Source organism: Dryobates pubescens (genome assembly GCF_014839835.1).
Source record: "Dryobates pubescens isolate bDryPub1 chromosome W unlocalized genomic scaffold, bDryPub1.pri SUPER_W_unloc_1, whole genome shotgun sequence".
NCBI classification, from domain to species: Eukaryota; Metazoa; Chordata; class Aves; order Piciformes; family Picidae; genus Dryobates; species Dryobates pubescens.
In genome coordinates this window covers 246,361-261,711 of record NW_026530688.1, presented here as the reverse complement: position 1 = coordinate 261,711, position 15,351 = coordinate 246,361, and the positions used below count along the sequence as shown (strand labels likewise).

General features: G+C 56.2%; 3 protein-coding genes across 3 annotated transcripts; all 3 read left to right on the top strand.

Annotated features, from left to right (window-relative positions):
- Positions 1 to 84: 84 nt before the first annotated feature.
- On the top strand, positions 85 to 2,703 carry LOC128899636 (adenosine 5'-monophosphoramidase HINT1-like). Its single transcript, XM_054179254.1, has 5 exons — positions 85 to 177; positions 600 to 710; positions 821 to 1,024; positions 1,532 to 1,636; positions 2,457 to 2,703. The coding sequence occupies exons 1-5, from the start codon at positions 85 to 87 to the stop codon at positions 2,619 to 2,621; spliced, it is 678 nt and encodes a 225-aa protein (XP_054035229.1). The 3' UTR covers positions 2,622 to 2,703.
- A 4,553-nt stretch (positions 2,704 to 7,256) lies between these two features.
- Positions 7,257 to 9,936, top strand: LOC128899635 (adenosine 5'-monophosphoramidase HINT1-like). The gene is made up of 4 exons (XM_054179253.1): positions 7,257 to 7,349; positions 7,887 to 8,255; positions 8,764 to 8,868; positions 9,700 to 9,936. The coding sequence occupies exons 1-4, from the start codon at positions 7,257 to 7,259 to the stop codon at positions 9,862 to 9,864; spliced, it is 732 nt and encodes a 243-aa protein (XP_054035228.1). The 3' UTR covers positions 9,865 to 9,936.
- A 2,175-nt stretch (positions 9,937 to 12,111) lies between these two features.
- On the top strand, positions 12,112 to 14,756 carry LOC128899634 (adenosine 5'-monophosphoramidase HINT2-like). The gene is given in 5 exon segments (XM_054179252.1): positions 12,112 to 12,275; positions 12,708 to 13,074; positions 13,583 to 13,687; positions 14,521 to 14,647; positions 14,650 to 14,756. Coding segments are annotated over 5 exon segments (798 nt in total). The 3' UTR covers positions 14,685 to 14,756.
- Positions 14,757 to 15,351: the final 595 nt, after the last annotated feature.

Below are 15,351 nucleotides of genomic sequence, written 5' to 3'. Positions count from 1 at the left end.
CCCGTAGTCTATTGGAGCAGAGGTGAAATTTGCCATTGACACGGTGAGACAGCAATACGCGTACAAGTCGACTGCTTGAAACAAATGCTGTTGCCCTTTCAGAGGAAACGTCTTAAGGCAGAAGCGCTGTGGACGACTCAGCCGAGAACTGCGCGTGCAGGGACAGCCACGCGTCAGGCCGGTTTGAGCTGCACCATCCCCAGGGCACCACAGGACACCACAGACCGCCCTCGGGCTAGCTTTGGCGACAGCCGCCTACTGTTCTAGGAGCCCCTACCATCTTAGCGCAAATCCTATCTTGATCCGCCCTCAAGCCACCAGTGCCGGGGACACACTTTGTGCTTTATTTTCTCCCAGGAGGCGTGCAGCTTAGAGACGTCTGCAGCTGAAGCGGGGCTTTCAGGCAACCGCTGAGAGCAACTTCTGTTGGTTGTGCGAAACGTTCTGGAATATTAACACCTGGCCTATTTTGGCCTGGCCCGGCCCGGCCCGGCCCGGCCCGGCCCGGCCCTGCCAAAGCAGTCATTTGACTGGAGGGAGCAGCACCGGAAAGGCGCCAGCACGTCTGGGGTGGACTTGACGAGAAAGAGTACTTCTAGCCAGAGGCGGCCTCTTCTGAGCCCTCGTGGAGCGCCCATCGCGTCGCGGCACTAGGCGGCACAGATTCCCGCCGCGGCGGCACGCCCAACGTCTTCTGTCTCCGCGCCCAGGTCGGATCCCTCCGCGCCCCGCGGCAACGCAAACTCCCTGAGCCCCGGCAAGCGCCAGGTCGAGGAGGGCGGGCCCGCCAAGGGTCAAGCGAAAACGACAGGCGAGACAGCCAATCGAGACGCGGGATCGGGCGGCAAGCGATGTGGCGAGCCAATGGGCGCCGCGGAGGGCCTGGCCGGGTGGAGGAAGCGCGGGGGCGACGGCGGGCGTCGTCGTGGCCGAGGAGATTTTCGGGGCGCGGGCCGTCCAGCCCGGTGGTGTCTTCGGGAAGGTCATCGGAAGGCGTTCCGCCGCCTACGTCATCGACGAGGAGGTAGCGGCGGCTTTGCTCTGTGCGCGGTTCCTCTTCCCTTGCCCCCCCTCCCCGCCCCCCGCGCTCGTAGGCACGCTGAGCCGAGGACCCGTTGCGCGGTGCCCGGGAAGGCGGCAGGGCGGGAGGCGGCGTTGCTGCGGGTGGGTGGAGGGACGGGGCCTCTCTGGGTTGTGGCGCTCTCTACTGCACCGTCCCGAAAAGATCGCGCTTAGGAAATGATCAACCCAAAGGAAAACGCCCGGGAGGTCACCGATGTGAAGTACTAGCCCGTCTCCTTGCCCCCATCATCGTGCGGGCCGAATCCGTCTTCCGGAGGGGTCTCTGTAAAGATGTTGTATTTTGCCTATGGAAAGTATTAATAGCTCGTAAGAAAAATCAACGTGTCGGCTTGCGTTTGGGGTATCTGGCAATCTGCTTCTGTAGGAGTTCTGTGGGGCCTATGGCTTTGCTTAAGCTATTGCCTTTCTCTGGAGCCAGTTGCAGTTTAACTCTTTGCTCTCCCTCCAGTGCCTTGTGTTCCTCGATCTTTCCGCCCACGCCCCGCTGCTTTTCCTGGTCATGCCCGCGGAGCCAATTATCAGGTTATCTAAAGCAGAAGATTCTGGCCAATCCGTAAGTACCGTGGAAGGTTTCTGTAAGCTAAACCATAGCGGTAATTAGTTCCTAATTGACTATAGACTCTTTCCCATCCCCCCTTTTCTTCTTGATAGGGCACAGTAGGCTATTTTGGGGGGTTCTGGTGCTACAGTTCCAAGCCTGTAGCTTGGAAGGGAGTTGAGCTTTTTGACTCAAAAGTAGCCGTATAAAGCAACGCCCATCCCTGGGTACGCGCTTCCGGTGCAAAATGCAGCGTTGTTTTGGAGCGCGGTCTGTTGCCTGCTGTCGTGCTTTAGAGTAAGAGTAGCAGTACTTTGTCTAATCTGGAGGAGAGGGCTTGGGGGTTTTGGCAGGTCAGGGGCGAGGAAGGGCAAAGCTGGTTGAGAGGTGCTGGATGCTTCCCCTTTTAGCCCTAGAAGTCAATTTCAAAGACTCTGTAGCCCCATGCAAAAGGCAGCCTAAAGTTTGTTTCCCACCAGAGTCGCTCATGTTGCCCAAAGATACAACGGAGGGGGTGGTGTGCTTCAAGCTGGAGACAAACTCAGCTTCTGAGGCTGTTTTGAAGTGCTTGGAAAAGACTGCATAGCTTTTCCCCACCCCTACAGCGTGCATGATCGGTCTTTGTAGCTTTGCATGGACGATGTCAGTTGGAGGCGGGTGGGCGTCGGGCTGGCCGTCCCGTAATTTGAAGCACGGGGCTTGAATTGGTAGGAAGGGGCTAACTGGTTTCTCTGGGTGGTTCTCTTGCTTTCGTTCCTTCCCTTCCTGCCCTCTCCCCAAGGTTGTGTGTGGCTTTTAGTTTTCGTTCTTTATGGTTTTGTACTTCCTTCTCCAGCTTCCTGGGCGTTTGGTGACTGTCGGCAAGAAGCGTGCCGCTCGCCTGGGCCTGAGCGATGGATTCCGGGTGGCTGTGGATGAAGGGCCCGAGGGTGGGCAGTCCGCCTCTCGCGTACATCTACGTATTGCGGGCGGCCATCGTTTGGGCTGGCCGCCTGGCTAAGATGCTTGCCGCGCAAGAGTTGCTGCAGGTGGACAAATCGGCACCGAATGGATTTCGTCTGTTGCCCGTCGATCCAGCCACCGTTGACCGTCTGAGCTTTGGCGAGGCGTGTCCGCAGGAGGTAATAAAAGCTTTGAGCAGCATTTGCACAATAAAGATTTAACATGGGGATATCAACTCCGTCCCGTGCGTCTCACTGAGGGGAAATAGTTCTGCAAGTTAAAAGGGGGTCTCCCCGGGGTGTAAGTATTGCGGAGCGTGTCAGTCTCTTTAACAGCCTTCTAGAGCTAGAGAAAGACTCGCCCAGTCATTTGAAGCGTGACGCTGGATCCAGCACGCAGTCTCCTGCGTCGTGTAGGAAGCTAGCTCTTAGCTTTTTGGAAGGGGTACGCAAACGCACGTAAAGCTGGTGTAGGCTGCTGCTGAACCTTCAGAAAATACTGTACGTGACGCTCCAGGCGTGCCGCACGAAGGGTGCTTTGGGCACAGCGCAATGTGGTTGGAAGCATCCGCCTCCCGTTGGAGCGCTTTATCAGTGGCCGTGGGCTAAGGCCCCGTTGGTATCCCTTTTCTGGAGAGGAGGGATATGGTGGGAGCAAGCAATTGGCCTGAATGGCAGGTGCGGTGCTGTGGGAGCACTGCTCGGCAGTAGCCAAACCACGGGTGCCTTATCAACACCCTTCTAGCTACGACTACAAAGCACAGCGCTACGAGGGCTGCTACGGGGGAAGTTGCCTCCATCCATCCCACCCAGACCCAAGCCCAAACCGATGCTACAGCGCAGGGATGCAGCCAACTTCATCTTTCTTTAACAGCTATCAAATACAGGGAGATTGGGCGTGGGCGTGTGTGCTGGGTTGAGGCAGCCCCCTCTCTCCCCACCACGGGCAGGAATAAAACACTCAGACAAACGGATTGCAAAAGTGATGAAAGTTTAAATGGAAAGCAGTGAATGTTTACAGAAACCCAAAGCGCAGTGACAAAGAAAGATCCCAAAGCAAACCCAGAGGCATCCCATTCCCACCTGAGGGTACACCCGAGACCCTCAGGGCTCCTTCTTCCCCCTCCCTCTGCTGGGCTAGTCTCAGCTGGCCAGGCCTGAGACTGCCCATCCCCCCGTGGCCTTGGGCCTAGCCAGGCCCAAAGCCAGGAGACATCTCCCCCAGTTACCGGCTGGCGGAGGAGGAAGAAAAGAGAGCGTGCTAGACTCCGCACTGGATCTTATAGTGGTGCAAAGAATTATGGTAGGAAATACACAATTTCCTGTGTCCATCCCTCTGGGCTGGACTTCTGGACACAGGAAGTGAACACACCAGGGGGGCACCCAGCTCAAAACTGCAACATGCCACCCCTGTATTTCATACCATAATCTCTGCACCTAAACACATCATCAAAATCAGAATCTCCTGATGACATGTCCGGCGAAGTCCACATCTTCATCTGGGCGTCCACTCAAAACAGTCTTTCCTTCAAGCTCAAGTGTCAGTCCGTTCCAGTCCTTCTCCTCTCATCTAACGGAACCTCCCGCGATGCAGAGTTCACTCTTCTGCGCTGCAGAGCTCTTCATGGATCCGTTGGACATCCTGGTCACCTGGAAAGAACCTCACAACTTCTCAACCAAACCATCATTCCCATTTCTATCCACTCAGCGGCATATTTCCACCCTGGGGCAAGTCAGCCAGAAACATCAGGCCTCTGCTGCTTTTCCACCCCTCCAGGAAATAGCACGCTGAGCCTCTCAACACACGCACGGACCTATCCAAGCCCAGTGCTGACCGCTTTCAGCCGCGGCCCGAGGCTCCACAGACGCATGCCACAGGTACACCGACCCCTCCACTGGGTGTTCGCGTACCGCAGATGTGGCAGCTCCAAGTACACAGCCCCACCCCGGGAGGGGAGGGGCTGCTCCACAACCTGCTGAGAAGGAGGGAGGTGGAGCCAGGTGCTAGGCGCCATTTTCGGAACTCGTCCGAAAACGTCGGGGAAGAGAACAGGGCTGGCCCCGCCGCCGCTCCGAGTGCACGGCCCGAGCCGCCGCCGCCGCTCCGAGCGCACGGCTCGGCCCTCAGCCGCCGCAACCCGAGCATACAGCAGGGCTCCAGCCACCTCTACCGCCGCAGTACAGAATCAAAATCGCCTCCACCCCTCGGGCATTCAAACGGCTCCTCCAGAGAAAGCCATAAACGCGTCCCCAGGGCCCTTGAGAACAGCTTTCGACTGAGTTCCCCTTCGCCCTTCCTGGGTATCGGGAGCCGGGGCTCGCCCGCCTCCGCCGCGGCTGGCCCTACCCCGCAGCGAGAACGGACCTGACTTTGATCTGCTCGCCGCTGCCCCCTCCGCCACTTCACCCCCCCGCCGCTTCTGCCGCTCCGCAGAGAGTAAAGGTGGAGGAGGGGCAGGTCCCGCATTCTTAAGCGATGCCCCAGTTCCGATGGTTAGAGCCACCCCTGCTTGAAATAGCAGGAGGGGCTCCGTGCCACCGCCACGCACCAAGTGTCCCCCGGCAATCCACGAGACTCGCACAATCGCCCCAACAACAACAACACTTGAGCCCCAACTGCCAGAGAACCAGAACGATGCCCAGAACTAAATTCAAACTTTCTTACCTTTTGCAATCCTATCTGCAGAATGCACAATAACAAACTCCTTCTCCTGCCTGGCTCGCCAGAATGTGGTGGGTTTAGAGGCAGACCCCCTCCCCACAACCATCCTCTGCTACCAAGAATGTGCTGGGTTGAGGCAGCCCCCTCTCTCCCCACCACGGGCAGGAATAAAACACTCAGACAAACGGATTGCAAAAGTGATGAAAGTTTAATGGAAAGCAGTGAATGTTTACAGAAAAACCCAAAGCGCAGTGACAAAGAAAGATCCCAAAGCAAACCCAGAGGCATCCCATTCCCACCTGAGGGTACACCCGAGACCCTCAGGGCTCCTTTTTCCCCCTCCCTCTGCTGGGCTAGTCTCAGCTGGCCAGGCCTGAGACTGCCCATCCCCCGTGGCCTTGGGCCTAACCAGGCCCAAAGCCAGGAGACATCTCCCCCCAGTTACCGGCTGGCGGAGGAGGAAGAAAAAGAGAGCGTGCTAGACTCCGCACTGGATCTTATAGTGTGCAAAGAATTATGGTAGGAAATACACAATTTCCTGTGGTCCATCCCTCTGGGCTGGACTTCTGGACACAGGAAGTGAACACACCAGGGGGGCACCCAGCTCAAACTGCAACAGCGTGCAGGGCTATCCTTTGTTGCCCTGGAACGCTCCGTTACCCGGGCACCTGAGAACGCCACCGTGAGGAGTCCTCCGTCCCTTCAATAGCCCCGAGCGGTCAGGTGAAGTTTGGTGATGGGGGTGTGTCAGTAACCCAGAGCTTCAACCCTTATTTAATCTTCCCCGGGAGGAGGTGGAAAGGATTGACCTGAAGGAGGTGGAAAGGGGCAACGTGATGGTTCCTTGAAACCGCACTGGTGCAGTGTTTGCTTACTGAAGAGTGGAGCTAGGTAAGGTCTCTTGTTCTGTCCCGTGTAAAATGCCTCGGGTATCTAGAAAGAGTTCCCGCTCCGGGGGGGCGGGGGAATTAATTTTGAAGAAGCTCGCTGTGGCTTATACGTTCAGAGAGACTGCCTGGAGACCATAGGTTTTAGAAGCCTGTGGCGCCTGGTGGAATTGATGTCTCGCCTCGCAGGCAACGTTGCCGACGCTTTGCTCCAAAGCAGAGAGAGCAAAGGGTTATTAAACAGTGATCCACTGAAGAAGCGTAGAATCCTAGAGCAGCCTGGGTGGGAAGGGGCCTCGAAAGATCACCTGGTACAACCTGTTGCTGGAAAGGGAGCCTAGATGAGAGGATGACATATTGCATATAATAGCATCAACAATTGAAAGTCAGGGGCTTCTAGAAAAAATAAGGTTGGAGGCAAGCTTCCAGGTATCGCCTGATGTAGGCCCCTGTCCCAGGAGAGAATAAACTCTACCTAGGTTATTTCTGACAGCTGTCTGTCAGCCTCTCCTAAATATTCTGAGAGTTTTGCTATGGCTCTGAGTGTCATTCATAGATTTTATGACGCAGGGAATTAATTTCTCCCACAGAACACCCTTCCAAAATGTAAAAAGTGTTACTTCTGATACTTGGAGACGCAGTTGTCGGTTTCTTATTAAAACCCCCAAAACAACAAAAGACAAGAGCCTCCCCCCACCCCACCCACCCTCCCAAAAATCACAAAGCCTTGTTTCTCGCTCACTGACTAGAAGGTGGATTAGCTGAAAACAACCTAAGGATTTTTGATGTAATCACCTTCCCTGCTTTGTTAGACCTCTGGCTTTGGTAGAGTCGCTACCTGTGTTTAATTGCAATCACATTCAAGGCTTATTAAAGCGTGGGAACATTCAAATATTATGACGTAGTTGGAATGCTTGAAAGGTGCCCAACGCGGTTATTTTGTGACCGTGTTCCTCGTAAGGAAACTTGATTGGTCAGCAGGAGAAACGACATTTATTCATAGATCCGTTTACAGCTGTGAAGGAATGACAGAAATCGTTTGGGAAACGGGAATAAAGTCCCCCGTAGTCTATTGGAGCAGAGGTGAAATTTGCCATTGACACGGTGAGACAGCAATACGCGTACAAGTCGACTGCTTGAAACAAATGCTGTTGCCCTTTCAGAGGAAACGTCTTAAGGCAGAAGCGCTGTGGACGACTCAGCCGAGAACTGCGCGTGCAGGGACAGCCACGCGTCAGGCCGGTTTGAGCTGCACCATCCCCAGGGCACCACAGGACACCACAGACCGCCCTCGGGCTAGCTTTGGCGACAGCCGCCTACTGTTCTAGGAGCCCCTACCCAGCTTAGCGCAAATCCTATCTTGATCCGCCCTCAAGCCACCAGTGCCGGGGACACACTTTGTGCTTTATTTTCTCCCAGGAGGCGTGCAGCTTAGAGACGTCTGCAGCTGAAGCGGGGCTTTCAGGCAACCGCTGAGAGCAACTTCTGTTGGTTGTGCGAAACGTTCTGGAATATTAACACCTGGCCTATTTTGGCCTGGCCCGGCCCGGCCCGGCCCGGCCCGGCTCGGCTCGGCTCGGCTCGGCTCGGCTCGGCTCGGCTCGGCTCGGCTCGGCCCGGCCCGGCCCGGCCCGGCCAAAGCAGTCATTTGACTGGAGGGAGCAGCACCGGAAAGGCGCCAGCACGTCTGGGGTGGACTTGACGAGAAAGAGTACTTCTAGCCAGAGCGGCCTCTTCTGAGCCCTCGTGGAGCGCCCATCGCGTCGCGGCACTAGGCGGCACAGATTCCCGCCGCGGCGGCACGCCCAACGTCTTCTGTCTCCGCGCCCAGGTCGGATCCCTCCGCGCCCCGCGGCAACGCAAACTCCCTGAGCCCCGGCAAGCGCCAGGTCGAGGAGGGCGGGCCCGCCAAGGGTCAAGCGAAAACGACAGGCGAGACAGCCAATCGAGACGCGGGATCGGGCGGCAGCGATGTGGCGAGCCAATGGGCGCCGCGGAGGGCCTGGCCGGGTGGAGGAAGCGCGGGGGCGACGGCGGGCGTCGTCGTGGCCGAGGAGATTTTCGGGGCGCGGGCCGTCCAGCCCGGTGGTGTCTTCGGGAAGGTCATCGGAAGGCGTTCCGCCGCCTACGTCATCGACGAGGAGGTAGCGGCGGCTTTGCTCTGTGCGCGGTTCCTCTTCCCTTGCCCCCCCTCCCCCGCCCCCCGCGCTCGTAGGCACGCTGAGCCGAGGACCCGTTGCGCGGTGCCCGGGAAGGCGGCAGGGCGGGAGGCGGCGTTGCTGCGGGTGGGTGGAGGGACGGGGCCTCTCTGGGTTGTGGCGCTCTCTACTGCACCGTCCCGAAAAGATCGCGCTTAGGAAATGATCAACCCAAAGGAAAACGCCCGGGAGGTCACCGATGTGAAGTACTAGCCCGTCTCCTTGCCCCCATCATCGTGCGGGCCGAATCCGTCTTCCGGAGGGGTCTCTGTAAAGATGTTGTATTTTGCCTATGGAAAGTATTAATAGCTCGTAAGAAAAATCAACGTGTCGGCTTGCGTTTGGGGTATCTGGCAATCTGCTTCTGTAGGAGTTCTGTGGGGCCTATGGCTTTGCTTAAGCTATTGCCTTTCTCTGGAGCCAGTTGCAGTTTAACTCTTTGCTCTCCCTCCAGTGCCTTGTGTTCCTCGATCTTTCCGCCCACGCCCCGCCGCTTTTCCTGGTCATGCCCGCGGAGCCAATTATCAGGTTATCTAAAGCAGAAGATTCTGGCCAATCCGTAAGTCCGTGGAAGGTTTCTGTACGCTAAACCGTAGCGGTAATTAGTTCCTAATTGACTATAGACTCTTTCCCATCCCCCTTTTCTTCTTGATAGGGCACAGTAGGCTATTTTGGGGGGTTCTGGTGCTACAGTTCCAAGCCTGTAGCTTGGAAGGGAGTTGAGCTTTTTGACTCAAAGTAGCCGTATAAAGCAACGCCCATCCCTGGGTACGCGCTTCCGGTGCAAAATGCAGCGTTGTTTTGGAGCGCGGTCTGTTGCCTGCTGTCGTGCTTTAGAGTAAGAGTAGCAGTACTTTGTCTAATCTGGAGGAGAGGGCTTGGGGGTTTTGGCAGGTCAGGGGCGAGGAAGGGCAAAGCTGGTTGAGAGGTGCTGGATGCTTCCCCTTTTAGCCCTAGAAGTCAATTTCAAAGACTCTGTAGCCCCATGCAAAAGGCAGCCTAAAGTTTGTTTCCCACCAGAGTCGCTCATGTTGCCCAAAGATACAACGGAGGGGGGGGGTGGTGGGGTGGGTGGTGCTTCAAGCTGGAGACAAACTCAGCTTCTGAGGCTGTTTTGAAGTGCTTGGAAAAGACTGCATAGCTTTTTCCCCACCCCCACAGCGTGCATGATCGGTCTTTGTAGCTTTGCATGGACGATGTCAGTTGGAGGCGGGTGGGCGTCGGGCTGGCCGTCCCGTAATTTGAAGCACGGGGCTTGAATTGGTAGGAAGGGGCTAACTGGTTTCTCTGGGTGGTTCTCTTGCTTTCGTTCCTTCCCTTCCTGCCCTCTCCCCAAGTTGTGTGTGGCTTTTAGTTTTCGTTCTTTATGGTTTTGTACTTCCTTCTCCAGCTTCCTGGGCGTTTGGTGACTGTCGGCAAGAAGCGTGCCGCTCGCCTGGGCCTGAGCGATGGATTCCGGGTGGCTGTGGATGAAGGGCCCGAGGGTGGGCAGTCCGCCTCTCGCGTACATCTACGTATTGCGGGCGGCCATCGTTTGGGCTGGCCGCCTGGCTAAGATGCTTGCCGCGCAAGAGTTGCTGCAGGTGGACAAATCGGCACCGAATGGATTTCGTCTGTTGCCCGTCGATCCAGCCACCGTTGACGTCTGAGCTTTGGCGAGGCGTGTCCGCGGGAGGTAATAAAAGCTTTGAGCAGCATTTGCACAATAAAGATTTAACATGGGGATATCAACTCCGTCCCGTGCGTCTCACTGAGGGGAAATAGTTCTGCAAGTTAAAAGGGGGTCTCCCCGGGGTGTAAGTATTGCGGAGCGTGTCAGTCTCTTTAACAGCCTTCTAGAGCTAGAGAAAGACTCGCCCAGTCATTTGAAGCGTGACGCTGGATCCAGCACGCAGTCTCCTGCGTCGTGTAGGAAGCTAGCTCTTAGCTTTTTGGAAGGGGTACGCAAACGCACGTAAAGCTGGTGTAGGCTGCTGCTGAACCTTCAGAAAATACTGTACGTGACGCTCCAGGCGTGCCGCACGAAGGGTGCTTTGGGCACAGCGCAATGTGTTGGAAGCATCCGCCTCCCGTTGGAGCGCTTTATCAGTGGCCGTGGGCTAAGGCCCCGTTGGTATCCCTTTTCTGGAGAGGAGGGATATGGTGGGAGCAAGCAATTGGCCTGAATGGCAGGTGCGGTGCTGTGGGAGCACTGCTCGGCAGTAGCCAAACCACGGGTGCCTTATCAACACCCTTCTAGCTACGAGTACAAAGCACAGCGCTACGAGGGCTGCTACGGGGGAAGTTGCCTCCATCCATCCCACCCAGACCCAAGCCCAAACCGATGCTACAGCGCAGGGATGCAGCCAACTTCATCTTTCTTTAACAGCTATCAAATACAGGGAGATTGGGCGTGGGCGTGCAGGGCTATCCTTTGTTGCCCTGGAACGCTCCGTTACCCGGGCACCTGAGACGCCCACCGTGAGGAGTCCTCGTCCCTTCAATAGCCCCGAGCGGTCAGGTGAAGTTTGGTGATGGGGGTGTGTCAGTAACCCCAGAGCTTCACCCTTATTTAATCTTCCCCGGGAGGAGGTGGAAAGGATTGACCTGAAGGAGGTGGAAAGGGGCACGTGATGGTTCCTTGAAACCGCACTGGTGCAGTGTTTGCTTACTGAAGAGTGGAGCTAGGTAAGGTCTCTTGTTCTGTCCGTGTAAAATGCCTCGGGTATCTAGAAAGAGTTCCCGCTCCGGGGGGCGGGGGAATTAATTTTGAAGAAGCTCGCTGTGGCTTATACGTTCAGAGAGACTGCCTGGAGACCATAGGTTTTAGAAGCCTGTGGCGCCTGGTGGAATTGATGTCTCGCCTCGCAGGCAACGTTGCCGACGCTTTGCTCCAAAGCAGAGAGAGCGAAGGGTTATTAAACAGTGATCCACTGAAGAAGCGTAGAATCCTAGAGCAGCCTGGGTGGGAAGGGGCCTCGAAAGATCACCTGGTACAACCTGTTGCTGGAAAGGGAGCCTAGATGAGAGATGACATATTGCATAATAATAGCATCAACAATTGAAAGTCAGGGGCTTCTAGAAAAATAAGGTTGGAGGCAAGCTTCCAGGTATCGCCTGATGTAGGCCCCTGTCCCAGGAGAGAATAAACTCTACCTAGGTTATTTCTGACAGCTGTCTGTCAGCCTCTCCTAAATATTCTGAGAGTTTTGCTATGGCTCTGAGTGTCATTCATAGATTTTATGACGCAGGGAATTAATTTCTCCCACAGACACCTTCCAAAATGTAAAAGTGTTACTTCTGATACTTGGAGACGCAGTTGTCGGTTTCTTATTAAAACCCCCAAAACAACAAAAGACAAGAGCCTCCCCCCCCCCCCCCCACCCCCCCAAAAATCTCAAAGCCTTGTTTCTCGCTCACTGACTAGAAGGTGGATTAGCTGAAAACAACCTAAGGATTTTTGATGTAATCACCTTCCCTGCTTTGTTAGACCTCTGGCTTTGGTAGAGTCGCTACCTGTGTTTAATTGCAATCACATTCAAGGCTTATTAAAGCGTGGGAACATTCAAATATTATGACGTAGTTGGAATGCTTGAAAGGTGCCCAACGCGGTTATTTTGTGACCGTGTTCCTCGTAAGGAAACTTGATTGGTCAGCAGGAGAAACGACATTTATTCATAGATCCGTTTACAGCTGTGAAGGAATGACAGAAATCGTTTGGGAAACGGGAATAAAGTCCCCCGTAGTCTATTGGAGCAGAGGTGAAATTTGCCATTGACACGGTGAGACAGCAATACGCGTACAAGTCGACTGCTTGAAACAAATGCTGTTGCCCTTTCAGAGGAAACGTCTTAAGGCAGAAGCGCTGTGGACGACTCAGCCGAGAACTGCGCGTGCAGGGACAGCCACGCGTCAGGCCGGTTTGAGCTGCACCATCCCCAGGGCACCACAGGACACCACAGACCGCTTTGGCGACAGCCGCCTACTGTTCTAGGAGCCCCTACCCAGCTTAGCGCAAATCCTATCTTGATCCGCCCTCAAGCCACCAGTGCCGGGGACACACTTTGTGCTTTATTTTCTCCCAGGAGGCGTGCAGCTTAGAGACGTCTGCAGCTGAAGCGGGGCTTTCAGGCAACCGCTGAGAGCAACTTCTGTTGGTTGTGCGAAACGTTCTGGAATATTAAAACCTGGCCTATTTTGGCCTGGCCCGGCCCGGCCCGGCTCGGCTCGGCTCGGCTCGGCTCGGCTCGGCCCGGCCCGGCCCGGCCCGGCCCGGCCCGCCAAAGCAGTCATTTGACTGGAGGGAGCAGCACCGGAAAGGCGCCAGCACGTCTGGGGTGGATTGACGAGAAAGAGTACTTCTAGCCAGAGCGGCCTCTTCTGAGCCCTCGTGGAGCGCCCATCGCGTCGCGGCACTAGGCGGCACAGATCCCGCCGCGGCGGCACGCCCAACGTCTTCTGTCTCCGCGCCCAGGTCGGATCCCTCCGCGCCCCGCGGCAACGCAAACTCCCTGAGCCCCGGCAAGCGCCAGGTCGAGGAGGCGGGCCCGCCAAGGGTCAAGCGAAAACGACAGGCGAGACAGCCAATCGAGACGCGGGATCGGGCGGCAGCGATGTGGCGAGCCAATGGGCGCCGCGGAGGGCCTGGCCGGGTGGAGGAAGCGCGGGGGCGACGGCGGGCGTCGTCGTGGCCGAGGAGATTTTCGGGGCGCGGGCCGTCCAGCCCGGTGGTGTCTTCGGGAAGGTCATCGGAAGGCGTTCCGCCGCCTACGTCATCGACGAGGAGGTAGCGGCGGCTTTGCTCTGTGCGCGGTTCCTCTTCCCTTGCCCCCCCTCCCCCGCCCCCCCGCGCTCGTAGGCACGCTGAGCCGAGGACCCGTTGCGCGGTGCCCGGGAAGGCGGCAGGGCGGGAGGCGGCGTTGCTGCGGGTGGGTGGAGGGACGGGGCCTCTCTGGGTTGTGGCGCTCTCTACTGCACCGTCCCGAAAAGATCGCGCTTAGGAAATGATCAACCCAAAGGAAAACGCCCGGGAGGTCACCGATGTGAAGTACTAGCCCGTCTCCTTGCCCCCATCATCGTGCGGGCCGAATCCGTCTTCCGGAGGGGTCTCTGTAAAGATGTTGTATTTGCCTATGGAAAGTATTAATAGCTCGTAAGAAAAATCAACGTGTCGGCTTGCGTTTGGGGTATCTGGCAATCTGCTTCTGTAGGAGTTCTGTGGGGCCTATGGCTTTGCTTAAGCTATTGCCTTTCTCTGGAGCCAGTGGCAGTTTAACTCTTTGCTCTCCCTCCAGTGCCTTGTGTTCCTCGATCTTTCCGCCCACGCCCCGCCGCTTTTCCTGGTCATGCCCGCGGAGCCAATTATCAGGTTATCTAAAGCAGAAGATTCTGGCCAATCCGTAAGTACCGTGGAAGGTTTCTGTACGCTAAACCGTAGCGGTAATTAGTTCCTAATTGACTATAGACTCTTTCCCATCCCCCCTTTTCTTCTTGATAGGGCACAGTAGGCTATTTTGGGGGGTTCTGGTGCTACAGTTCCAAGCCTGTAGCTTGGAAGGGAGTTGAGCTTTTTGACTCAAAGTAGCCGTATAAAGCAACGCCCATCCCTGGGTACGCGCTTCCGGTGCAAAATGCAGCGTTGTTTTGGAGCGCGGTCTGTTGCCTGCTGTCGTGCTTTAGAGTAAGAGTAGCAGTACTTTGTCTAATCTGGAGGAGAGGGCTTGGGGGTTTTGGCAGGTCAGGGCGAGGAAGGGCAAAGCTGGTTGAGAGGTGCTGGATGCTTCCCCTTTTAGCCCTAGAAGTCAATTTCAAAGACTCTGTAGCCCCATGCAAAAGGCAGCCTAAAGTTTGTTTCCCACCAGAGTCGCTCATGTTGCCCAAAGATACAACGGAGGGGGGGGGTGGTGGGGGGGGGGGGTGCTTCAAGCTGGAGACAAACTCAGCTTCTGAGGCTGTTTTGAAGTGCTTGGAAAAGACTGCATAGCTTTTTCCCCACCCCCACAGCGTGCATGATCGGTCTTTGTAGCTTTGCATGGACGATGTCAGTTGGAGGCGGGTGGGCGTCGGGCTGGCCGTCCCGTAATTTGAAGCACGGGGCTTGAATTGGTAGGAAGGGGCTAACTGGTTTCTCTGGGTGGTTCTCTTGCTTTCGTTCCTTCCCTTCCTGCCCTCTCCCCAAGTTGTGTGTGGCTTTTAGTTTTCGTTCTTTATGGTTTTGTACTTCCTTCTCCAGCTTCCTGGGCGTTTGGTGACTGTCGGCAAGAAGCGTGCCGCTCGCCTGGGCCTGAGCGATGGATTCCGGGTGGCTGTGGATGAAGGGCCCGAGGGTGGGCAGTCCGCCTCTCGCGTACATCTACGTATTGCGGCGGCCATCGTTTGGGCTGGCCGCCTGGCTAAGATGCTTGCCGCGCAAGAGTTGCTGCAGGTGGACAAATCGGCACCGAATGGATTTCGTCTGTTGCCCGTCGATCCAGCCACCGTTGACGTCTGAGCTTTGGCGAGGCGTGTCCGCGGGAGGTAATAAAAGCTTTGAGCAGCATTTGCACAATAAAGATTTAACATGGGGATATCAACTCCGTCCCGTGCGTCTCACTGAGGGGAAATAGTTCTGCAAGTTAAAGGGGGTCTCCCCGGGGTGTAAGTATTGCGGAGCGTGTCAGTCTCTTTAACAGCCTTCTAGAGCTAGAGAAAGACTCGCCAGTCATTTGAAGCGTGACGCTGGATCCAGCACGCAGTCTCCTGCGTCGTGTAGGAAGCTAGCTCTTAGCTTTTTGGAAGGGGTACGCAAACGCACGTAAAGCTGGTGTAGGCTGCTGCTGAACCTTCAGAAAATACTGTACGTGACGCTCCAGGCGTGCCGCACGAAGGGTGCTTGGGGCACAGCGCAATGTGTTGGAAGCATCCGCCTCCCGTTGGAGCGCTTTATCAGTGGCCGTGGGCTAAGGCCCCGTTGTATCCCTTTTCTGGAGAGGAGGGATATGGTGGGAGCAAGCAATTGGCCTGAATGGCAGGTGCGGTGCTGTGGGAGCACTGCTCGGCAGTAGCCAAACCACGGGTGCCTTAT